The 26,308-nt window shown below is 36.4% G+C and overlaps 1 protein-coding gene across 1 annotated transcript in view; it reads right to left on the reverse strand.

The window, feature by feature from the left end:
* The window catches only part of LOC128995796 (CCR4-NOT transcription complex subunit 1-like), a 113,535-nt gene that overhangs the window by 81,494 nt on the left and 5,733 nt on the right, over window positions 1-26,308 (reverse strand). Inside the window, 11 exon segments of the mRNA XM_054420815.1 lie at window positions 1,400-1,643; window positions 3,116-3,231; window positions 6,397-6,555; window positions 8,486-8,593; window positions 9,121-9,358; window positions 13,319-13,446; window positions 18,261-18,446; window positions 21,477-21,755; window positions 24,221-24,381; window positions 24,983-25,084; window positions 25,584-25,758. Coding sequence (XP_054276790.1) covers window positions 1,400-1,643; window positions 3,116-3,231; window positions 6,397-6,555; window positions 8,486-8,593; window positions 9,121-9,358; window positions 13,319-13,446; window positions 18,261-18,446; window positions 21,477-21,755; window positions 24,221-24,381; window positions 24,983-25,084; window positions 25,584-25,758 — 1,896 coding nt within the window.

Raw genomic sequence — 26,308 nt, forward strand, 5'->3', positions numbered from 1 at the left:
CTTAAATTGTTTGTTTGTTCCATTTTTATTTTCATTAATTGTATCCCATATAGCCTTGCTTTTATTTTCTGCCTGGTTTATTTTACATAAATACAGTTCAGATTTCTTTTGCCTCACAAGTTTTCTAAAATTGGATTTTATTCTTAAATAATATTGTCTCATGTAATGTTCGGAGGGAAGATCTTTTGTTCTGTTGTATAGGTCAATCATTTCTGTCCTTTTTTGGCACATTTCTTTGTCTAAAACTACACGACCTGTGTTTTTCCTTTCTTTTACTTTCTTTCTTTTCAATGGAAATGCTATTTCAAATATGTGGCGTAACTGGCTTTCAAAATTGGAAAATTTGTCATTCATTGTTGTTGCGTTGTACACTGATATCCAGTTCTGTTGCTTAAGTAATAGCTTAAAGTATTGCTTTGTATTATTATTAAATTCTCTGGAAAATTTATATTTTATTAGATTATCTCTGTCATTCAGTGAACAGTTTATGGAAGCTAACTGGGCGTGGTGGTCTGAGAGGGCTGTCACAAGAACTTCACTTTTAATTCTTTTATTATCTATGTCAGTAAATATATGATCTATCAAGGATCTAGAACATTTGAACTCCCTTGTATATGAACTTATCGTGTTTCTGAGTCCAAAAGATCTCATAATGGTTGTCAGCTTATCTGCTACGAAGGAAGTTTTAGACAGATCAATATTTAAATCACCAACAACAAAGATTTCTTGGTTGAAATTTACAAGCTTATCAAGGCATCCAGTCATGTTCTCAAAAAATAAATCGTGTTTATTAGTCGGGGGTCTATATACAGCAATGACGAGTATGATTTCATTTTCTAAATACAGTTTTGAAGCAGCTAATTCGCACTCACCTTCCACACAAAACTCAGACACATCTACTTTTGTGCTCCTTAAAAAATTACTTACAAAAATACCGACACCACCTCTCTGCATTGATGATTGGCAGAAAGCAGCCACATTTGTATAACCATTGAGCATAATCGTCTCAAACTCCGTGTCTCTCAGATTGTGTTCAGACAGACATATCACGTCAGGCAATTCATCTTGCAGGAACACATCAAACAGTTCTATTTTGTCTGAGAGACCTCTTATATTTTGGTGAAGCAGTTTCAGACAGTCCGGATGCACCTCGCCCACACCTGCGCCGGGCTCATCCAAGGTACGTGGTACTGCCTCCGGGCTAGCCCCAAAAAATCTGAATTGACAATGAATTTGGACAATGTTTATTTGTGTTTAACAATGTTAAAATGATTCTACACTGCTTAACCATACATTTAAAGTCAATTTATTTATTTCCTGGGCATTTTAGGTTAGGCTTGCATTACCCTTGATCACTCAGCCACTCAGGGAGTATACTGTATACATTAGAAGTACCTACCTGAATACTGAAGGCCGAGCTGCTAGGAGGTCCTCCCATGCCCATTCCGGCCAAGCTGTTGCTGAGGTTGGTTAGAGGGTCTGTAGTCAGTGGAGGTGTAGGGAAGGGTGTAAAGGCAGGTTCCATGCCTCGGTGTCCTCCCCTTAACACTCCTGGTGGATGACGAGGTTTGTTCATCAACATGCTGCAGTTGGTCGCCATAGCAATCACAGTCTCAGACAACTCCTGTGATATACCGCCACCTCTGCCAAGCAAAATATACAATTTCATATATGTATTCGTTATACAGGGTGCCACAATAATGTGGCGTGCTATGCAGCACCAGATTTAACACACTAAAATAAACTGTAAATTGTGTGTAAATATTTATTAGGTTTAGTTAAGCTGTAATCTGGCATTTTGTATTTTTTTATAACATTGGTATTTTATTTCTGAGTAATTGAGTATAAACTGTTTTTCTGTAGACGGCATTTCAGAAGGTGATGAACATTTACGCTGGAGTTTTTTAACACAGTCAAGAACGCTTAAAACACAACACTAATGAGCCGGCTGCAACAGGGTGACCTGCAGCACAGTCGTTCACCCTGTTATGTAAAAATAAAATTAACATTGGTCTACAAGCTAGAAGGATTTTTGTAAATTGATAACGATAAATTATAGACAAATTCTTTATTGAAATATTCTTTGAGAACATTCATGCAACGGTTACAAAGTTACAATGAAGACAATTAATAAATAGATAAAAAGACCACTATTTAAAGGTATGAATTATTAGGCAACATTTTTTGTATGTTTTATTAGGTAATTTATTAAGTTAATTTTTTTATTGTAGCTCGTTCAGGAACTCAACCTCTTAGAAGAATGGTCGGTACAGGAGCCATGTTGACAGCTTCTTCTTGAACATGGTTTGTTCTCTTGTAAGGTGCTCTGGTAGGTTGTTAAAGTAGAGAGCCTTAGCATGATGGTTTCGGCTCTAACAGACTCAAATAGCGTTGGGGATGTAAAAAATTGACAGCATGCACGTGTTGTGCTGGCGTATGTCTCTGTGTTTTGGCTGCACTGTTGTAGTGGTGTGGATGATGACTTCTCTTATATGGAGTGAAACTGTTGTGAGGCTTTTTAGGTTATTGAAAGATTCTCAACAGCTGTCTCTGTAGTTTAGGTCAGCCAGGTGCACTTTTTTTGCTGTATGAGTACACTTTCTAGGTTGCCTGTAGCTGTTCCTCCTGATGTCACAATCTGGGGTGGGACTCAAATCAAGCAAAAAAGGCAACCCTGGCCACTTCTGGGTCGCATACTTGCTTGATCCTACTTTTAACTATATGCAGAGCAGGTCTATAAGGAGTTTCCAGGATAGGTTAGATTTAATTATGATGCCTTGCCTAGGTTTTTTGTCACATTTTGTGTTTGTAATCCTGAATTGTAACGTCTGGGTTGTTTTGTTTGGAGGTGAAGGTCATTTGAATGGTTTTCCTTTTGTTTAAGACTTAGGTTATTAGAGGAGTAGTACTGCTTGGCCAGACTCTGGAGTTGCATGTTGATTTCTCTTCCAGACTTTCTGTCGTAAACTCATGCAACAAAAAAAAGGTAACTTAAAAACAAAGGCAAATCATGTAAAATATTAAGAGGCCAAAAGTACAATCAGGGGTATTGTATAGTTTGATTTTGTCGGATTATAAACATGAGAAATCCTGTTAATCTAAGTATGAGACTTACGCGACACAGGTCTGAAGACAGTGAAGGATTGTAGCTAGAGTGTCAGGTAGCAACTGAGCTGACTTGGGGAGGTTCTCTTCCTTCATTATACCTCCCATGATAGAAGGACATCTCCGCTGCAACAAAACATGAAAACAACCTTACTGAGTGATTTGTTTACTTAATTGAATGAATACTTAGTATAGAATCTCAAATCTCATTAAGTAAATCTCAAAATCAAAACTTTTCCAAACTTTTGGTGATTTTGAGATTTGGTTGTGACACATCGTGTTTTATGAGTGTTTATTTTTTTTGTATAACCACTCCATCCACAATATTTAGGCAGTTTGAGGGGAAGTTCCTCCACTACTTTCTTCTGCTTAATGTATGTAGCAGCTGATTGAGGTGTTGACAAATCTCAGCTGTTGGGCTGTGTTTTGATGATTTAACTATACAAATATAGTGTAATAGGTATATGTTTATATTAATTGTATAAGAAGCAGCATTTGATTTTATAATGTTGGTTGCACTCCAGATGTTAAAGACTTTTGTTTTGTTCTGATTATTAATTTTGTAAATAACAATAATAGTTGAGTTGTGATTGGAATGGAGAATAAAATTGAATACACTAGATTTTATCTTGTTCTTTTAAAATATTACATATAGATAAACTTCCATGGAGTAAACACCGCATTCTCATATTCCAGTTGTAGACAGTTTTACAGTAAAAATGCAATTAGTTCAATTGAGCCACTAACAGTGTGCTGTGCCAAACTTGAGTGAGAAATTGTAAACACATATCTTGTTTTATGTCCTTATCAGAGACTCCAACAGTAGCACCTCAATCATAGATTAATTAAACTACAATTATTCAAACTCGCAACTATCCAAATCGCTTACAGAAATAATTTAAAACAATTAAGAGCCACGGTAATAGGTCTTGAAAACATCGTGATTGTTTTTCAAGATTGCGGCAAAATCATGCACATCTTCCGCGGTCTTATAGACATTTTCCCGCAGTCATGGAAACATCATCACCGTTTTTAAATTGCTGTAATTGCGGCAAAATGTTAAATATATCCTATGGTCATGTAGATAGATATCATTATCGTCTTACACAGTCACAGAAACATCATCGTCTTCCATAATCGCAGCAAAACGTTTAATATATTACACGGTCTTGTAGACATCCTCAATGTCTCTCGCGGTCTTGGAAACGTATGTTATAGTTTTCCATGATGATCACGACCAAATCTCTCCGGTGGTCGTGTAAACATGATTGTCGTCTCCTGCGGTCATGGTAACAAACGACTTCCATGGGTGATGCTTCTAGGTGTCGAGATTGATTCGGCAAAAAACTCAAACAAACAAATAATACTCATCATTTTCAGCGATCAGGACGAAATATTAATCATCTTCCGCAGTCCTTTAGACATCATTATCGTCTTCTGAGGTCACGGAAACAACAAGTATCATTTTTTGTGATTTCGGCAAAATCTTAAAAAACTCCCTTGGTCTTATAGACATCATATTATTCGTCTCCCACGCTCACGGAAAATCATGATCATCCTCTCGTATCGAAGCGAAAGCATGACATTTTTGACAAAATATCAATACATGTTCTGCGATAACAATAGTAAAAGCTCGGGATGGCTATGCCTATTTTCTATCAAATACCATGGATTTCGGTAAAAGTCAAACTATCCAAATTGTTCAATATCAGAATAGGTTGCATTCCTAATTAATTAAAATTAGGGATGGACGGGATTGAATTTTTAGTTCGGGACGGGACGGGACGGGATTTTTATTTCCTTCCCGATTTTCGGGACGGGACGGGACGGGATTTTTTTCTGTGCATAAAAAGAAAGTACTGTATTGCAGTTACCAAAAAAGACATAAGAAATCAATTTTTACCATTTGTGGCACTGATCTATAAAAACCAAAAAATGGGTAACAATTTACAGGTACCTATAGAAACTTGTGACTCGCGGGTCACGGGGTGATCGTCTGTATGACTCGCGGTCACGGCGCGATCGTCGTCATGACTCGCGGTCACGGCGCTATCGTCGTCATGACTCGCGGTCACGGCGCGATCGTCGTCATGACTCGCGGTCACGGGGTTATCGTCGGTATGATTCCACGGTCACGGCGCGATCGTCGGTATGACTCGCGGTCACGGCGCGATCGTCGGTATGACTTGCGGTCACGGCGCGATCGTCGGTATGACTCCGCGGTCACGGGGGTTATCGTCGGTATGACTCGCGGTCACGGCATGATCGTCGGTATGACTCGCGATCACGGCTCGATCGTCAGCATGACTCCGCCATCACGGCATGATCGTCAGTATGACTCCGCGGTCACGGCGCGATCGTCGGTAGGACTCCGCGGTCACGGCGCGATCGTCGGTATGACTTGCGGTCACGGCGCGATCGTCGGTATGACTCCGCGGTCACGGGGTTATCGTCGGTATGACTCGCGGTCACGACGCGATCGTCGGTATGACTCGCGGTCACGGCGCGATCGTCAGTAGGACTCCGCGGTCACGGCGCGATCGTCGGTATGACTCAACGGTCACGGCGCGATCGTCGGTATGACTCGCGGTCACGGCGCGGTCGTCGGTAGGACTCCGCGGTCACGGCATAATCGTCGAAATGACTTCGTCTCCTGCGTTCGCGGACCTATCGCTCGCAATAACGGCGTTATCGGCACTCGCGAAGCGGAAAAATCGCCGACGATCGGACCAAATCCCGTCCCGAAAAATTCCCGAGTCAAATGTAATCCCGTCCCGATAATCGGGAATATTTTTTTCCCGAAAAATTCCCGAAATTTCGGGACCCGTCCATCCCTAATTAAAATAATTGGGGCTCTACTATTTGAGTTCTCTAAAAAATTGCTACAGCTGGTCCGTTAAGTGCCTTAAGTCAATACAATTCAAATTCCAACAAAGAACATTAGGTAAAAGTGGCCTACTACTAGGTGTATAATAGTTATTACACAATTTATAAAATGACCAGGCTTTCTCGACATTGAAGATTGTTTTCCAAATTTGTTGTTGGTGTTAATAATTAAATGTTTATGAATCGTTCGACTTTAACATTATCAATGTTTTTTTACACAAAAACCAAATTTAAAATTTTTATCAATCAATCAATCAGAACTTTTTATATTCTGGCTGAGCAAATTCATATTTTATTTAGGCTAACAAGAAAATAATTTTTCAAATCAATAGGCATTTGAAATTACAAAAATAGTCTTAATCTAAAGCATTATATTCTTGGCTTCAACCATTCAATTATACATACCTGTAGAAACTTGACCACTGCACTGACAAAAACTTCACCGACGTCTCTAATTTTGTCATTTAACCACTTTTCTAGCTTCAGATACTCTCTGCGAGAGGCCAAGCAGGCAAGGTCAATCACGAATGGGAAAGATTGGACATTCAAAAGCATGGAAAGTGCCTGTAAAAACCCAAAGTTAGATCACTAAGATCATTTAATGACCAAAATAGTTTATATATCAAGAAATTATTAAATTATCAAAATTATAATCAAATGTTACAAGACTAATCTTTCCAGTCTCTAATTATTTTTCCATTGTAATATAAAATAATCACAACAAAATAATTAGGCCTAGTGTACAAATATTTTTGAAATCTAACATACCTACTCGTTCAAAGAGTAGGCAAATGTATTTCATATGTGCACATTTACAATCACTTGTGCTAAGCTAACACCTGTGTTTTCGAACGAGAGACAACAAAACTAACACTTGCAACCCACTAGCCAACTATGCAATCATATTACAATTTGTTGTACAATTTTTACATTGAGTATCCAAAAGATATGGTTTATGAATCTTTTCTATTCTTTTGACATTGTTGAGTTTTCATTTTTACTATTTCAATTGCTTGTAATAATATATCAAGAGGTTTTAAGAAAAAGTTAAACATTAAAATGAACTTTTAGTACATGGCTATGGCTAAAGAAATGTGAAAATGAGGGTAAAAATTATTTGTACTGCTAAAAGATAGAAAACCAAGTGATTATTATCAGTGCCATTGCCATTAACTTGGAATATAGCTGATATTTAACAAAAACCTATTTATGAATAAGCTCCCAAGTTGGGCTTATCAAGATGGTAAAAAAAAACCAATTGTTCCAAAAGTCATTTTGACATGTTTGGCTTAAATAAGAGGGAAGAGAAAAGGATAAGAATTAATTGTTTTAAAGATTGTTGGGAAAACTAAAAAGGCGATAGAGATGAGCAAGTACTGGCAAGTAGTGATTTTTTATCGTCAAACATATAATCAACCGTTCAAAATTGGAAAAGAAGTTGGAATTAGTTTATTATTTAGGGATGGAAGAGATTGGATTTTTAGTTCAAGGCAAGACGAGATTTTTTATTTCTCAAAAGTTTTGAGACGAGATTTCTTTTCTCAACGGAAAATGCACGTTTGGAAATGTTAACCTGATTTTGTAAAATTGTTAAAACCTACTTATTTATGACAGATGACTGGTTAAATACAAAAATCATAATAATAGGCAAGAGTATTTCAAATCTTTTATTAAAAAAGATCAGTATAAAAACAAATATTAATTAGCCCTACCTTATTAAAAAGAACTCTTACGCATAGGAAATAGTCAGTTAGGATAAAGTTCAACTTAAAAAACATTTATCAATCTAAAACATCAAAATGATTTTGGAGTGACTCCTGTATTGCACATTGCATTAAATTTCTGCAGGTGTTTTTAACGGTATTTTATAATCTCGTCTTAAAAAATATCAATCAAAATAAAATATCGTCACATAGATCGAGATTTAAAATTTCCCGAAAATTTCTCAAAATTTTAAACTTGTACATTCCTAATTATAATGACTCAATTTATTAATAGTTTTATTAATCAATAAAGTAGTGAAATTAGTTACTTTATGAAGTTGAAAACTTGCAGAAGTACTTTTATAAAATTTTAATTTAGACGGTTCACACATCCAAATTAAAATTTGGCAGTGCCTTGTCAGTTATTGTTTACTGCGCTATAATCATCAGTTAAGAGTTGCATATACATGTGTCTGTACTCCTCTCCCTAACTATGCCGATTAACGATGCAATGGTTATTGTATGATACAAAAATTACATTTTCAAAAAGATTTTATTAAGAGGGTATTAATTGATTAAATTAATGACCAACATAAATACAAATATAATTTAATGAAATTATCCTTGGAAAAAAATTTATCAACAGAGCATTGTTGCTTAACTAAATCACCTCAAAAAGTACATTTCAATCTACTTGACAGATTCTCAAGGTTTGGGTATAAAGAGTCAGGTCATAATTTGATACTACAATACTTTCCTCACAAAACTATTATTTTTTAATCTGGACGTACCTTTAAATCTTGAGCCACTTCTAAAATCCTGGTCAGTCTAGTTTGATCATTTTCTCCTCTCATGTACCATTCTCCCATTGCGTGCATGATGATGTTCTTAATGGAGTTCTGAAAAATTATAATGAAATATTATTTAAAAAAACTACTGATATCTCATTGACTAATTTGTTCCTAAGTTTTACCTATGACAGAAATTGATTGTAGGCCTACTGTAGGCGAGAGTTAAGAAGTCCTCTGAGCCATGGCCTATTCTAAAAATGCAGGCGCTTGCTACTCGACGGCTAAGCGCGCAGGGCGGGTTACTCATGTTCCACGCGGCAGTCAGGGCTTACTACCACTGCGTTAAAACCAAAAGAGCACCTACAAATATTGTGCGGCAACATACAAACATTACTGCATATCACTCTGGCTCAGAGGACTTCTTAACTCTCGCCTACAGTATAAGCAGTTTCAAATGTTTAAATCTAAAATCAAGTGTTAAACGGGATAGATAGAGAAGTTGAATTTTATCAACATAAAGGGACTGTGAGATATTCAGATAATGTTGAAATCTTCCATGTCATCCAGCAAATCTAACAAGACATTCTAAGTCATACTAGCAGTAAAAGACAAAAATATCACCAAAGATAACCTACCTGAGAGTGCCAGGCATGATGAAGGATTGCCGCTGAGTTTGGATGATTGGTGAGAAAATACGGGATCAGATTGGTCAGAAGCTCTTGACGCACCATCGATACATTGTTGATCTGTAGTAGTGCTAGTACCAGGACATCAGGACAGTTGGTCATCGGGTACTTGAGTAACTCTTGGACTTGAGGGTACAGTCCTCTCTCTGACAAGTACAGAAGGGTCTGGACCAAGTCTAGGGACCTCCTGTCAGAACATAAGATACAACTTTGAGTGATCTGTACCAAGGCATGAGGACAGTTGGTTATCAGATAGGCCTACTTGGGTAGCCCATAGACTTGAGGGGACAGTCCTCTCTCTGACAAGTACAGAAGGGTCTGGACCAAGTCTAGGGACCTCCTGTCAGAACATAAGATACAACTTTGAGTGATCTGTACCAAGGCATGAGGACAGTTGGTTATCAGATAGGCCTACTTGGGTAGCCCATAGACTTGAGGGGACAGTCCTCTCTCTGACAAGTACAGAAGGGTCTGGACCAAGTCTAGGGACCTCCTGTCAGAACATAAGATACAACTTTGAGTGATCTGTACCAAGGCATGAGGACAGTTGGTTATCAGATAGGCCTACTTGGGTAGCCCATAGACTTGAGGGGACAGTCCTCTCTCTGACAAGTACAGAAGGGTCTGGACCAAGTCTAGGGACCTCCTGTCAGAACATAAGATACAACTTTGAGTGATCTGTACCAAGGCATGAGGACAGTTGGTTATCAGATAGGCCTACTTGGGTAGCCCATAGACTTGAGGGGACAGTCCTCTCTCTGACAAGTACAGCAGGGTCTGGACCAAGTCTAGGGACCTCCTGTCAGAACATAAGATACAACTTTGAGTGATCTGTACCAAGGGATGAGGACAGTTGGTTATCAGATAGGCCTACTTGGGTAGCCCATAGACTTGAGGGGACATTCTTCTCTCTGACAATTACAGCAGGGTCTGGGCTGGACCAAGTCTAGGGACCTCCTGTCGGAACATAAGATAGGCACAACTTTGAGTGATCTGTACCAAGGCATGAGGTCGGATTTATAGCTGTGCTGAAGAATCAGTAAGGTAAGTTTTTATTTACTATGTTATGGCTATTACAAAACGTCAGTAGTTTTTACTAACATTTTTTACATTCTATAAAATTGTTGTAAGCTGATTTAAAAGGCCAGCCATTTTAATTTATCAAGGTACTATTAAAAATCCTCAAATCATTAGGTTAACTTTGGGAGTTAGTGGTAAATTGACAAGCTTTAGGGGGATTGGAAAATTGCTTGGAAGGATTGCTTGATTTGTCAAGGATTCAAATTTATTAATATTCAGAAAAAGGAGAAAGAGTGGTGTTATTTTTTTTAGTTGAGACAAATATTTGATCAACTATTTTAGAGTAACTGTTCATTGGAACATCCAAAACACCATTTTGATTTTTACTGGCAGTGTTGCCACTTTTAGGGTAATTACCCTTTTTAGGGTAATTTACTAGTCTTAGGGTACAGTTTAGGGCAATGGGCGTTTTAGAGTAATTTCATGGTAAAACAAAAAGTTAGCATAACAATAAAAATTTAACAAAAAACATGAAAAAACTTCAAAATTTGGCAAAAACATACATTACTTACATATCATGGCAAAACCGTTAAATGCTACTCAACAGGTTTAAATCGATTGACCATGTTAAAAAAAATAATCGATCTTATCATTAGTTGTGAATTATCTGTTTTAGATTGTATTCGATTCTATAACACATTATTAGGGATGGACGGGTCCCGAAATTTCGGGAATTTTTCGGGAAAAAAATATTCCCGATTATCGGGACGGGATTACATTTGACTCGGGAATTTTTCGGGACGGGATTTGGTCCGATTGTCGGCGATTTTTCAGCTTCGCGAGTGCCGATAACGCCGTTATTGCGAGCGATAGGTCCGCGAACGCAGGAGACGAAGTCATACCGACGATCGCGCCGTGACCGCGGAGTCCTACCGACGATCGTGCCGTGACCGCGAGTCATATTGACGATCGCGACGTGACCGCGAGTCATACCGACGATCGCGCCGTGACCGCGAGTCATGACAACGATCGCGCCGTGACCGCGGAATCATGCTGACGATCGAGCCGTGATCGCGAGTCACACCGACGATCGCGCCGTGACCGCGAGTCATACCAACGATAACCCCGTGACCGCGGAGTCCTACCGACGATCGCGCCGTGACCGCGAGTCATAAAGACGATCGCGCCGTGACCGCGGAGTCATGCTGACGATCGAGCCGTGATTGTGAGTCATACCGAAGATCATGCCGTGACCGCGAGTCATACCGACGATAACCCCGTGACCGCGGAGTCACACCGACGATCGCGCCTTGACCGCGAGTCATACCGACGATGACCCCGTGACCGCGGAGTCATACCGACGATGACCCCGTGACCGCGGAGTCATAACGACGATCGCGCTGTGACCGCGGAGTCCTACCGACGATCGCGCCGTGACCGCGAGTCATGACGACGATCGCGCCGTGACCGCGGAGTCATGCTGACGATCGAGCCGTGATCGCGAGTCATACCGACGATCATGCCGTGACCGCGAGTCATACCGACGATAACCCCGTGACCGCGGAGTCACACCGACGATCGCGCCGTGACCGCGGAGTCCTACCGACGATCGCGCCGTGACCGCGGAGTCCTACCAACGATCGCGCCGTGACCGCGAGTCATGACGACGATCGCGCCGTGACCGCGAGTCATGACGACGATCGCGCCGTGACCGCGAGTCATGACGACGATCGCGCCGTGACCGCGGAGTCATGCTGACGATCGAGCCTTGATCGCGAGTCATACCGACGATCATGCCGTGACCGCGAGTCATACCGACGATCACCCCGTGACCCGCGAGTCACAAGTTACTGTAGGTACCTGTAAATTGTTACCCATTTTTTGTTTTTATAGATCAGTGCCTCAAATGGTAAAAATTGATTTCGTATGTCTTTTTTGGTAACTGCAATACAGTACTTTCTTATTATGCACAGAAAAAAATCCCGTCCCGTCCCGTCCCGAAAATCGGGAAGGAAATAAAAATCCCGTCCCGTCCCGTCCCGAACTAAAAATTAAATCCCGTCCATCCCTACACATTATAATAAAATATAAAATATTATTCATTACTTCTTCCTATGAGTTAAATTACTAGGATTAGTTTACCGATTGTGTCAAAAAATTACAATAGGTATACATAGATTAGAGTTTTAATGGTACCGTACTGTATTATAAAGTGATGATGGTCCGAAAAAGAAGTAATGGGTTGATACAATAAAAAAATACAGTAATTCTTGTTTTGATATTTTTCTTATACGATAGAGCTGAATATAAACATGTACTTTTTTCGGGTTGTTTTCGAGAATCGAGTGAATATTGATTGATATTGAAATCTTATTTAGTCTAATTAACCACATTATGTAAGTTTAATATTATTTGAACAATGTTATACCATATGTCATTAAACACAAATATTAACATTTAGGGTAATTTCTAGGTTACCTGTTTCAAAGTAGATTTAGGGTAATTTTAGACACCTTTCGGGAAAAATCGCAACAACGTTGTTTACTGGAACCGGGTTAACCAGAACACTCCGAGAAAAGAAACAACAAATATTTTTTGTCACAGTATCGGTCATAAAACTCATGTCTAGGTGTAAAGCCAATGCTGAGGTCCCTGAACTTTAAGTTTGCGGTTGTTACACAACGATTCATTCTTTTTAACATCTCATTGTAAAGCATAAAAATTACAAAATGGAAAATACAGTAGGCCTACTTCCCCTTTAAATAATGGGACCTACTTCCCCAAAGTATAAGAGGGGCCTGATTTCATCCATTGATTATCCAGATTACCCCTCCACCCATACTAGTCTGGCTATGCACGGCTTTACTGTTACTGTATAACAATATGCCTTCAAACTGTAGGACATAATAGATCTACTGATAATTGTACATTACACATAATGATCATTGGAAATGGCAATGCATATATAGCACTATGCCAGTCTATTAACCTCCTAAGACACTATTCCAATATGTACCTAGCATCTTGTGCATTTGTGAATTCTCAAGAATTTTTAAATTGAATTATTCTGAGTAAAACTTTAACCTAAAAGACTATAAAACATTAGTAAAAGGAGGTAAAAACTCACCATGTTAGAATTTCCTTATTGTCATTTTCTGGCAATGTCTTCAATATGTCAATTGCAACCGCATGATATGGATAATCAGCAAAACAGAAGATGTCTGGATTTTTCAGTATTTGTGTGAAGAGTGATAGCTGGAAAGAACAAATTACAAATTTACACCACAAATTTAAATAAATCCAGGAAATTGAGTAACAAAATAAACATTGGCCTGATAAATATTGACAAAACATTCTTCTACAATAAGCTGAGTTCGAGCCAAACATTTGGAAAAATTCTTTTGGTGCTGGACGAGCTTTTAGTTTGGTACCTTGGCTTCAAAATCGAGCTGCTCACATACCTCTCATTATTACTATTTTACCAATTAAGATGAAAACACAACTGCATATTTCAACCCAAATATGAATGATAGAAATCAGAAATCTTTATTCACCATTGATCATATTACATGAAATAGGCTTTGTCATACAATATAGGCTAAATCTATCATAATACTAAGGAAAAGAAAATCTACACATATAACAATCATAAACATATATAATACTACTGACAATAACAACATTTCTTGGTCAATTCTATCTACAAATTAATCTAAGATCACAGGACAGTCTAAAAACTCAGTTAAACAATAAAACAGATTTTTTAATAGCCAATCGTGAATTTTCTTCTTTAAAACATTGACTGATGCAATTCTAGCATATGAAGGAAGTTTATTAAAAAAATAGAATACAGTTAATTTTGTGAGATGACCCAGTTTAGGCTAATCTGTGCATTGGGATATCAAGTCTCAACTTCCCTTTTGTGTTGTGGTTATGCTCTATCTTGTGACAAATTCTTGTAAGTTCATTTTGATGTGCATTAATGAGCAAATAATATACAAATTTACAACAGTGAGTATTTTAAGTTTAATAAATAATGGACGACAGTGCTCCACAAGGAAATACCCATGCTGACTACGGTAGCAGTAGCTTACTACACTTTCTTTGTTCTATTCATTACGTGATTTATTGCTGTACAGTGTTGTGTAGTTTTTGTTTTGCTTGAGTTTTAAGAGAAATTTTAAACGTTATGGTTTTTATTACTGAACCAAGGAGTCCGAGAAGAGATTCCCACAAAAGATAGGTAAATTTAAGCCTGCAAAAAAGTCAGATAACATAATATGTTCATACATATTTTTAAGGGGCTGAAAATTCATCAATTTAAGAGATTAACAAATAATAATGACTTAACATATCACGATTGCGCAATACTATTCGTATTTTGATGATGTAAAATACAAATTAATTATCACATACACATTAATGTCCATTTTATACAGTATTAGGCGTTTTTATGGGTACGAGTGGCTTGTAGGGACCTAAGTCCCCAAAAAGCTCAATAATGTAAAACAAATTATTACAATTTTGCGCCCAATGGAACTTGTCATAGTACTTACTTAATTAACAAATATATTTCCTGTAGCACCTATTCCATCTTATTTTCTAAGAGTAGCCGTTGAGGTTATTCCACGTCATATAAAATATTGATTAATCACTAACAATAAATCTCAAAATAAAATGTTAGTAAATTTACAAAGAAAGTGTAGAATACTTCTTGAACATTTGTTTGGAAATAAAAACAAAGCAGATTTTTTCCATTTAACCTTAAATCTTTAATTAATTATTTAGTCAATGTGGTTATTTCATGTTAAACGTAAAAATGCACAAATTAGAAGAGTTTTACAGTAGAATAATTTATTTCAACATTCTATAATGTAACTAAAAAGTCTAAATTATTATAGGTAACATTATCCCTGGATTTATATACTAAATTGCAGAATTGACTGGCAAATAGAGGTGTGCGGATATCCGAAAAATCGGGTCGGATTCGGTTCTGAAATTCGATATCTGACACTATCCGTTTTATATCCGACTTTTTCGGATAGACAATATATTTTGACGTTTTGGACAGAAAACTAAATCTCCATAGCCACCATTAGTTTCCCAGGACAAAATTACAGCAATACGTTTCCAACGACCTAACAGCAAACGGCAAAGAAGCCGTATGATGCAATACTGATAACTAGTTTAGTCGTTATTGGCTGTTTTGCTTTATATTAGATTCGTCTGGAACGAACAGACATAAAGCAGAAAAGAACTACCATGGTCAAATGAAAGTCAACTCGTGCTTGTCTCGCTCATGATACTAGGGGCGCTGCGTAATAGGTTTTTTTACAGTACTGTTTCAAAGTAGAAAAATCTAGCCTACTACTGTGATGTTACGTAAACAATAGATTTAATGTTTCCCGAAAAAAAAAGTCAGAATAGAAACAATAGAAAGGCAACACAATAGAAGGGTGGGAGGGGTTGGGCAATGACCTCGAAAGGAGCGCGGGTAGTGAGTCAAGTAGGACCAGAGGGGGAAGGGGTGGGTAAGACCTTGAAGCTATATATAGACTTGCACTACTTCCCTAAACCTAAAGGACTGGCCGGCGAGTAGTATTCCAATCACAGTACAAGATACATTGTTTTTTGGGTATTCATTGCCCGGTTTGACTTTGGATTGTCTTACTGTGTAGAAACTTTGAATAATAAAAAATAAAGTTAGAACTAACCACGATTATTTAGCATTGATTGTGAACATATTAAATGATTAAACTATAGGGACCATGGATATATACAAACTTTTGTCCTGATTTTAATTTCAACATCAAAATACAATATTGCACAATCGTCATATTTTAGGTCACTGACCTTTATTATGCATCCGGTATTGCTGTTTCAGAAGAGAAGCACGTTGATAAATTATAAATTAATATTCCCGTAGTTAAAAAGAATTATTTTATAAATCTATAAAACAAAATCATAAAATCTTACATAAAGATAACAATAACGGAAATTGTAAAAAGGGTATAAAGATAACAACGTCGTTATTCTTTCTCTTTGTTCTTCTATTTCTTGGGTTTCCCTTCATCACGCATTCAACAAGTTGCCATGGTTACTAATCACCCATGTGCGTTATCAGCTTTTGTGACATAGCGCACAGCAGGGGGGTAAAACTTGACAAAAATCGGTAAATTTTTACCTATTATTTAATTACCAATGAATGTACTACTTTATTGGTATTTGGTACTGTATTAATAATCAGTCAAAATGGCCGATTTTTGTCAAATTTTACACCAAATGTATTGAAATTTCAAGGTGAATATTAATAAAACAATTATTACCTAATATTTGTATTCATTAAAAAGATTGATTTGTGGTAGGCCTATTGGGTTCCCCACTGGGTGCAGCCGAGCAGCACTAATGAGGGTCGGACCTTCTTGGGGGTGAACAATAGACGGCTTATCAGACCCTCCCCTCCCCCGTGGTCTGGAGAAAGCTTGTAAACAAACTATTGCACAAGCGTGACTTGACATTGGGCTGCTTCAACTATAATTTTGTCAAATGAACTGTGATGTTTCAAAATCAAAAACAATAATTTGGGACCATACTGCTTAACAATAATGGACTGCAATTATTGTTGAACATACAATCCATTTTTAACAAACTAAGATTATACGATTCAAATACAATTATAAAAATTATCTTGGTATTTTACTTGGGGTAATGAAGTTATGTAGGCTAGTGTAATTCTCGGTTCATCAAGGTTCTACTGAATTATGTTTGACAGTGAATAAGTGTAGAATGCAATTTATAAATTCAGGGATACACACCTTTTACACAGTTATAAAGTCTAATTTAATTGCCCAACATCAAATCGTGAGCTAGAGCCCATCTTAGTGCATTAGTGATGTTTTCTAAACTTGGCAAACCCACAAAATGCCACTTTAAAGGGCAATAATCCGTTCCAAAAACGTAAGGAAATACAATGTGAAAATAAACTTGAGATCGAACTCCTTGGCTTGTGAGAACCAGGAAACAAGATAAAACATAACCTCAAGTAAACAAGCCCAAACGTTTGACATCAGTCCTGCTGAGCTAAGGTGTTGTGTGAAGATTTCGGCTGCTAGTGTACTTAATTCAAGCAACCAACTTTTAAAAATAAATGTTGTGAATTGTGATTTTCAAGAGAGAGAAAACTGTGGACTTGGCTAATTTAAAATTCTATAGTTCAAAATCGTCATTTAAGTTTATTTACACAGCTTTACATTGTTTTATAGGTTAAAAATACATATGCAGCTTATTATTAATCGCGCCGAACTATCCAAATCCGAAAATATCAGAATCCAAACATCTCAATATCCGATCCGATCCGAACCGAGCCTCAACTATCCGATCCGAAATGAAATTTCACTATCCGCACACCTCTACTGGCAAATAAGTCATCATTAATATTGGATACCGGCTTAGTGATAAATCACGATCAGCTGTATTGAAGTAAACAAAAATCAGCAGTGAATGGCTTTTAATGCTAATCTTATGCAGAATATTTTACGTTATATCTAATTTTGTGTTATAATTTTGGGAATATCACTATTTTTCCCGCCGTCACAGGACCGAGACCTTTAATTTGAGCCCTCTTCCGTCGTTCTACGACTTCTCAGTCACTCACAATTTTGACGCAAAGAATCGCCTTACGTAATTAATATATAGATGTAATATATGTTTATGCCATGGTGGATTAACCGTGGTTTTCAGTTATCCGTGGTTTCCCTCCCACCCATTACCTCAAATAATTGAGGTTCTACTGTACATTCGGTTAGTCCAGCCATTTTGTAATCCCGAACTAAATGATGGCCCGAGTGCCTGTACTAATAATAGTCCAGGAGCAGGTCTATTTCACTTGAGGGGTGCAGGACTGACATGCTGTCTTGCAGCCTGTCGTGGGATACAGTCCCTGCTGAACTCCTCAGCTAGGAAAACACCTGTTTTGAGTTAGTGCCATAAAACGCAGCTGTATTTGGCAACCAAATTTGGCAGCTAGGACAAATGGTGTTTAGTGGCAATACTGCAACTATTAGGCCCACCTGAGAGTCAGCGTGTTTCCAGTGACGGTATAGCAGATCCACAGGGAATCTGTCTGGGGGAAAGCCCTGACCCTGCAGTCCCAGTCTGAGAGTGGTAAACAGCAGACTCAGCCCTTGTCTGTCCTTCACCAAGAAGTCTGCATGGTCCAACTCCAGTATAACATCATTCCACTGAAGATTAGGTGCCTACGATAAGCAAACACAAATCATAAGTCATCAGTCATTTGTCTTATTAGAAATAACATATAAATATGATACAATAAAATTACTTATAAATAGGGATGGTCAAGTCTCGAAATTTCGGGAAATTTTCGGGAAATTTTAAATCTCGTTACACGAGACAAGATTTCTTTTTGGCCGAGATTTTTACCGAGACGGGAATAACAAAAAAAAAAATTAAAAACGCCTGCAGAAAGTCAATGCAATACCCGCAATACAGGAGCGTGTTGTAGTTGCGTTTCCTTTGTGAAGGCGTTCTTATTTAATTAATTCTTTAAATGTAAATATTATTTTAATTATTTTAATAATATTACTTTAATAACATTTGAGAAGTTTTGTAAAGTGTAAGCAGTGTGAGGAATGTTTTATTACTATAAAAAGTCAAAACAAATAACTATTTTATAAAAATTAATATTGCTTTTATTTTATGATTTATTTTATTTTAGGATAAGTTGAACTCTATCCTAACTGATATCACTATGTTTCCTAATCGTAGGCATTTTTAATAAGTTAGGCGTGATTAATAAAAAAATGTTATGCTGATGTTTTTTAATAAAAAGTTGTAAATATTCTTGCCTATTATCATTATTTTTGTATTTAAACAGTCATCTAACAATGTTACAAAATCAGGTAAACATTTTGAACGTGCATTTCCCTTTGTGTATGAGAAGGGAAATCCCGTCACGATCTCGTCTCGAAATTTTATGAGAAATAAAAATCTCGTCTCGTCTCGTCTCGAACTATAAATCCAATCTCGTCCATCCCTACTTATAAATAAAACTATAAATAAGTACAACTTACTTACTCCTGTAGCCATTGGAAACCTAGGTGGTTTTTGGCCTCGCCAACCATGTGCCTCCAAGCTCTTCTATCCTCTGCCAGCTCCAAGTCTGCTCCCATTCCTCTCAAGTCCTTCGTCAACTCATCAACCCATCGCATTCTTGGTCTACCTAATGGTCTTCTTCCTTCTGGTATACCTCTGAGTACCATCTTTACCATCTCTCTCTCACTTCTACGGTTAATATGGCCCATCGATCTCAACCTCCTACTCTTAACTATTGTAACTAAGTAAGTACAAACTAAAATAAAAACAACAAAATTGTGCAATAAATGCTCGTCAACAATGAAATCACACACCAGTAGTAGCACTAGGAGCAGTTCTCTTAGTCTTTTTTTAACTTAGTAGGGTTAGATTAAATGGAAGGGCGTTAGAGAATTTGATACCGTTGTAATAAAGATGTTTCTTGAAGAGAAAAGCTAACTGCATTGGAATGTCGGTACAGTAGACCCCCTCTTAACCGACCCTAATGGGACCGGACCTAGGTCAGATAACTCAAAAGGTCGGATCAAACGGGCAACCCCTAAATTTATAACCTAGAAGTGCTATTCATTTGGAATTATATGATCATTATTTTGAAGTCATACTTGCATTAATTATAAAATAAACTACGCTTATCTCCTTTTTTGTATTGATAGAAAAGTCACAAATAAACACAAAACACGGTTAAGTCAAATAGGCCTACTTTCAGTGGAATATATTATAATACTAGGCAAGAGTCAATAAAATTCCTATTTTAATAACTTTAGTACTGTACAGTAATGTATTAATTGATGCTTTCCAAATCCATCGTAATACAGTACAGAACCTTTTGTCGAAATTAAAGATACAAGCAACCATTTTGTTACATGACAGGACGTTTATTTATAGCCTCTCACTGGTGGCTCGAGGCACAAAAACTATCTTGACCTTGGAGTTGTTAACCCCCCCTGCCATCCAAACAAGTTGCTTTGTTTGTTTACTTCAGCGATAAGATAATCAGTTCCCAAAATTGTAACGCACTTTATGATGTTATAAATTTGCTACACAGTTAACAAATCAGATCAGATGTGCTCGAGCTAAAAACGATGATGACAAACTCACAATAGGCTATGCTATATTTTTTGTGATCAACACATAACTTATTCTTAGTCATCACATCCTGTGGGAGCGGAAATGCAGAGATTCCTAGAAAGCGGCGGTTAAACCAAGCTGCTCTCAAAGCAAGGTCGGTTAAAACAAACTGTATTATTTTACGATCGAAGGCAGATAATCCGATTATCGGTTAATACGAGGTCGGTTAAGAGGGGGTCTACTGTATTTTGATTGTTTATTAATAAATGAAGACAGACTCTAGTGCTTTTGAAAGTGGATTTTTCACAAAACACCAACTCTGATTAGGCCTACTAGGTTTTTGGATTCAAATAGAAAGGAAAGTTATACCTAAGGAAAATACATAATGGGGGAAGAGCAAAGTCAAGTCAATCGCATGTATCTCATGCTGTTATTCCAAAGCTGCTTTATCATTCAAATTCACGCCAGAGTTGAGGACTAAATCCGTAAATGGATAGTTAAAATACCCCCACCGCAGCAAACCTGCAGACTAAGCGAATATCAACTTGTCTGATTACATTTTTACTCAAATATTTCCATAAATAAGACATATGTATTCCCAATTGCTTAGGTTTGGTCGCTACGGGGAAGGTAAAAAGTGTTTTTGACCATACGTCAATAGTATAACACAAAATAAATAAATTTGCTAAATTTTATCAACATATATCCATAAACAAGGAAACTACAATTAATTTATTAATTTACTCCATAAGAATAACATTTGAATTTTAAAATACACTATTTTTGAATTTTTTCCTTGACCGTTAGGCATATAACAGCGCTTCAATATACTAAATTATTTCTTTTTTTAAGCTATACAAAACGGTTAAAAAAGGGATTTTTTTTAGGGTCAAAAATGGGAAAACCCCATTTTTACCCCATAAACCCCCGTTCCCATGGTCCGATTATGTTGGTTTGCGAACTTGTTCGAATAAACATAGATTTACCGGTACACGTTTGTACCAAATTTCATTGAAATCTTATCATTTTTGCTTAGCTCATTCCCTATATGGGAAATTCGCTAAAAAATAGAGTAGGCTATTGTGGGAAAAAAGATGTTTGCTCACCATTTCCTTGAGTGTCTGCACAAAGACCTCCACATTCCAGCCAGAGGGTTGTGGCGGCTCAGGAGGTTTGTCCTTGGGCGGGGACGGGTCAGTAGTGCCAGCCCAGTAGGCACTGTTCAGTCCGGTGTGGTAGCGTACCATCATAGACAGCACACGTGCCACACCGCCGGCACTAATGTTGGTGGCACCCATAGTCACCAGATGGTTACGGCACTCCTCCACACCCGTGGTGAATGGGTAGCCTATCTCCATTACTAGGTCTGCTAGAGCACTATCCAGCTGTTACATGAAAAGTCAATTTATTAGAACCCACCAATTTACTTTATTCGTTTTGTTTAAAAAAAAAAGGCTTTAGACCAGGATTTTTATTTTTATTTTAAGGGATAGCTGCTGGTTTACATTTGAGAAGACCAGATAGGCGCCATTGTACCCATTAAAAACACAAAACACAATATATTTTGTCCGTTGAGAGACTTTGTCAAGTGTTTGTAAATCGAGTCTATATAAACTAGTGAAAGGTTGCAATTTTGAACAGCTTTCAACAACCATCACAGCGACTGGTTAAACTATCAAACATTATGTGTGTAACTCTTTTTATCTACACTTCCTAGGGAACAAAATATCGTATGTATTGTGTCTTCAATGTGTACCATGGACTAGATGAACTTCTTTTCAGGTAAGCTATCTGCTATCCACCCTCTTTGTAAATAATTGCATTTAAAAACACTATTTATATTAGCAGCAGGGAAATAAGTTATCACTCCATAGACAATATATTTCTCTCATTAGCCTAGCCACTTTGTTGACTAAAAAACCATTCTAATCAATTCTAGCTTCAAAACAAGTGTGTATATCTCTATTTTTATTTTGTAGCATATAAGAAATGTGCTAAAAACTGTTAATCGATTTTTCTAACATTGTCTCATTAATTTCCATTTCATATTTTGTATCAGACTGAAAAAAATCTAGGCAATGACCTCAATTATTTGGAAGGCAAAAAGAAAAATTAAATTTTCAACACAGTTGAGGATAATGCTTTTGGTAAAACCACATTGGATATTTTATCTCAGAAATTCCTAGATAGACTATCTGTACTCTTTATCTCCTTTATCATTAGTACATAAAAATAACAATACCTACTATTGATATGCATCTTAAACAAGGTCTAATACTCCCTAAAATGATAGTATCTTAGGCTATTTGGAAAGCTTTTAAATAATTCTGTAACAAACATGCCTAACAATTGTTACTGTGTTATACCATTGAGGTCACTTGGCGGTGAAAACATTGATGTACAGAAAACTGTTTTAACCTTTAAACAGATATATAAAATAGGCTAGCAATTTTAGATAAAAATCAAGCAAAGTGTATGAAAAAATTGAATTAAGTTCTTCAATCATAAGGTTAAAGTAAATATGTCAAAATTTTACCTATTCCAATTGAAAGAGGCAACAGCATCACTCAACAAGACAAAAAACTATTTAGGAAGAAGAGAACATATAGTATATTATAGAAAATTCTTTGAATTCAGATTTAAGTAAAACTTCTAAATACCAAAATGTATTGATTAGATCTACCTTTCCAGTTGCTGCTGGAGTTATGAAAGAAGTTACACTGTCTAGGCCACTAGGCCTATGTGTTTGACTTAGGGATGGTCAAGTCTCGAAATTTCAGGAAATTTTCGGGAACTTTTAAATCTCGTTATATAAGACGAGATTTCTTTTTAATTGAGATTTTTTTCAAGACGAGAATTTTAAAAAAAATTTAAATACCCGCAATACAGGAGCGCGTTGTAGTTGCGTTTCTTTTGCGAAGGTGTTCTTATTTAATTAATTCTTTACATGTAAATATTACTTTAATTATTTTATCAATTGAGAAGTTTTGTTAAGTTTAAGCAGTGTGAGGCATGTTTTAATACTATAAATAAACAAAGCCTGAGCAAGTAGGCCTAACTATTTTATACAAAATAAATATTGTTTTTATTTTATGATTTATTTTATTTTAGGATAAGTTTAACTCTATCCTAACTGATATCACCAAGTTTTCGTACTCGTAAGCATTTCTAATAACTTAAGCGTAATTAATATACATTTTTTTATGCTGATGTTTTTTAATACAAATTTTGAATTATTCTTGCCCATTATAATTATTATGTAACATAAGTTTGCATTTTTGTATTTAAACAGTGATCTAACAATGTTACAAAATCAGGTAAAAATGTCAAACGTGCATTTCCCGTTGTGTATGAGAAGGGAATCCCGTCTCGATCTCGTCTCCAAATTTTATGAGAAATAAAAAATCTCGTCTCGTCTCTTCTCGAACTAAAAATCCAATCTCATCCATCCCTAGTTTGACTGATAAAAATTGAGTATAAAATTAGAAGTAAAAATATTATAATATGTTTAATTGGCAGGTAAAACTTATGTATATGCAATACATATATATTGGTACGTAAATAAGTATTGGTGCTTATTATAGATGGAAATACCGTTACTCTTGCAATTATAGTCAGGATCATACCTTGGCTTTTCGGTAATAGGTGAATAGTATTATTATTTTTGTCACCATTACTACCGTACTTCAAACAGTACATTTCAGTCGGTTGCTGTTAATAGGAAGACCAAATCAGCATTATTTCACGGTTCCAACGGTTAAAACGACGTTAAGAAAGAAGATATTATCAGTAATCTATTAGCTACCAAGTTACAGTCTCTAAGCTAACATGGATGATTTACTACACTTGCCATTGTGCTAGCCATACTGGATGTATCCTGATTCAGTTTGTCCATAGGCAGATCACAATTGTAGGGGTAAAGTAGTGGAGCTAGCACAACAGGCACCAACTCTCGAGGGAAATCTCTTCGTAAATTTTTCAAAAATATTTCCTTGGTTTCAGGAGTAACACCTGAAAATAGATTATTTTAATATAGGTTTTATAATTTACAAGTTTAATGTTGAAACATGAATTTTCTTTAGAAGCCTACACTTTTCTTGAATTTAGTTGTTTTAGTGAATTATCTTTTAGAATGTCGCTCATTTATTTAACAGAGTCGAGGAAGACATAGGAACAAGACTATTATGCGTTTCAATTTTGAGTGCCCTATAATAATTTATATTATTTAATAGCCTAATGTTTTCATAAATGTATATAAATGACATAGTATGAAAGCACTATATTTAGCAGAATGTATAACCTAGGCTAAATTTTGGATTTCGGTACGTGGGTGTTTCTGGAGGTTTTGTAGGGACTAACAAAGGAATTCATTTCTATGGGGGCATGAAAGTGTAAACTAACATAAGAAGCCCATAAAAATAAAACTAAATATTTATTGCGTTTTTAAAATAGTAAACAAATCTTGATTAGTAAAGGAATTTTTTTACACAAATAAAAGTTTAAAAACTATTCATTATAGTAATTTTTTTTATATTTTATAATTAGGTATAAAATATACCAAAAAACAATGAATATAAGTTGGATTTTGACGGGGCAGGGAGATAAGACTTACCTAGCGTTTCACCAGGACCAAAGAGACTTTTCAAGATAAGATTAAGTACTTCCGGGGTCGTGTCGTGAAGTCCACCTTCTGGGAGACTAGAATTTGCTGTATCTGAAAGAAAATTTCTGGTCAAGAAGAATCTTTCTATGTAAGGAAAACATATAGGAAAGATAACTTCAAATAAAAAGACAGACATGAATGCTGATATGACATAAATTTAGAGCATCAAAAGTACCTGTAAGAAATAATGAAACTTTAAAAGCATTTACTTTTTAAACAGATATAAAAAATACAAAAACACTTTAATTAAGTTTCCAGCAGATGTTTTCATAATGTTGTTTTGTACCTAAAATGAGTATTTATTGTATCTACTAACATTAAGTTGTGTAGCAAACTATTCTTTAAATTAACTCGTATAAAATGTTAAACAGGTATTCATTGTTAGAGTAACGTAATGGGTAAATAAGGCCTAGTTTTTACACTGGAAAAAATATATATTTGGTTTAGTGGTTTTTGTTTGACTGAAATATAGAAACCTCAGTTCTAAGAAACTGTGAGTCTTTATCACAGTAAAACTTAAAACAAGTGTTTCGGTGGATCCTGTTCTCACCTGAGTTGATATAAGTACGAATAAGTTCTGGTAATTTTTGCTTCAGAAAATGAGTAGCGAAGACAACGGTATCACTGTTGGACGAGTGAAGAAGGGCGAGACCAAAGGTGACCTCCTGTATTGGTGAGAGACGCAGAGCTTTACTGATGTGGGGAAGAAGTTGGTTGGAAGGTTTCTGAAAATATAATTGAATATAATAAATTATACTCATTCTGATAGCCCCTGGACTGTAGACGGAGGTAAGCATAAAAAATTAAATCAAATACATTAAATAAAAACAATACACTGATAAAACTAGTTTATCCTTTTGAGCATAATACCGTTACACAAAATGTATTTTCTGTTTTGAATAATTTCATAAAAAACTGTTTTTGATAACTGTTTGTATTAAGGATATGCCTAATGGTAACAAGGGGTGTATAACATTTCTTTTCTGTTTTGACTAATTGTATAAAAACAGTTTTTGTGTGTCTAAAAACCTAAAAAGGCCAACTTCTTGAGCTAATTTTATTAATGTTTACATATTGGTGTTAGTTAATAAATAGTCAAAATTAATATCTAAATTAGGCCTAAGTTTAATAAGAAAGTGGTTGAAATAAATAAAAGAAAAAAACTGGTAATTTGCTTAGTCTGCAGATTTTCTGGCAATGGCAACAAGAGATATATTTTGGCCATTCAGTTTTTAACGAATGGCTATGCCATGCATACGCCTATATAAGTTGTCT

This window comes from Macrosteles quadrilineatus, unplaced genomic scaffold (genome assembly GCF_028750875.1).
Source record: "Macrosteles quadrilineatus isolate MER2022 unplaced genomic scaffold, UCM_ALF_1.0 Scaffold_5__1_contigs__length_97177068, whole genome shotgun sequence".
Classification (NCBI taxonomy): domain Eukaryota; kingdom Metazoa; phylum Arthropoda; class Insecta; order Hemiptera; family Cicadellidae; genus Macrosteles; species Macrosteles quadrilineatus.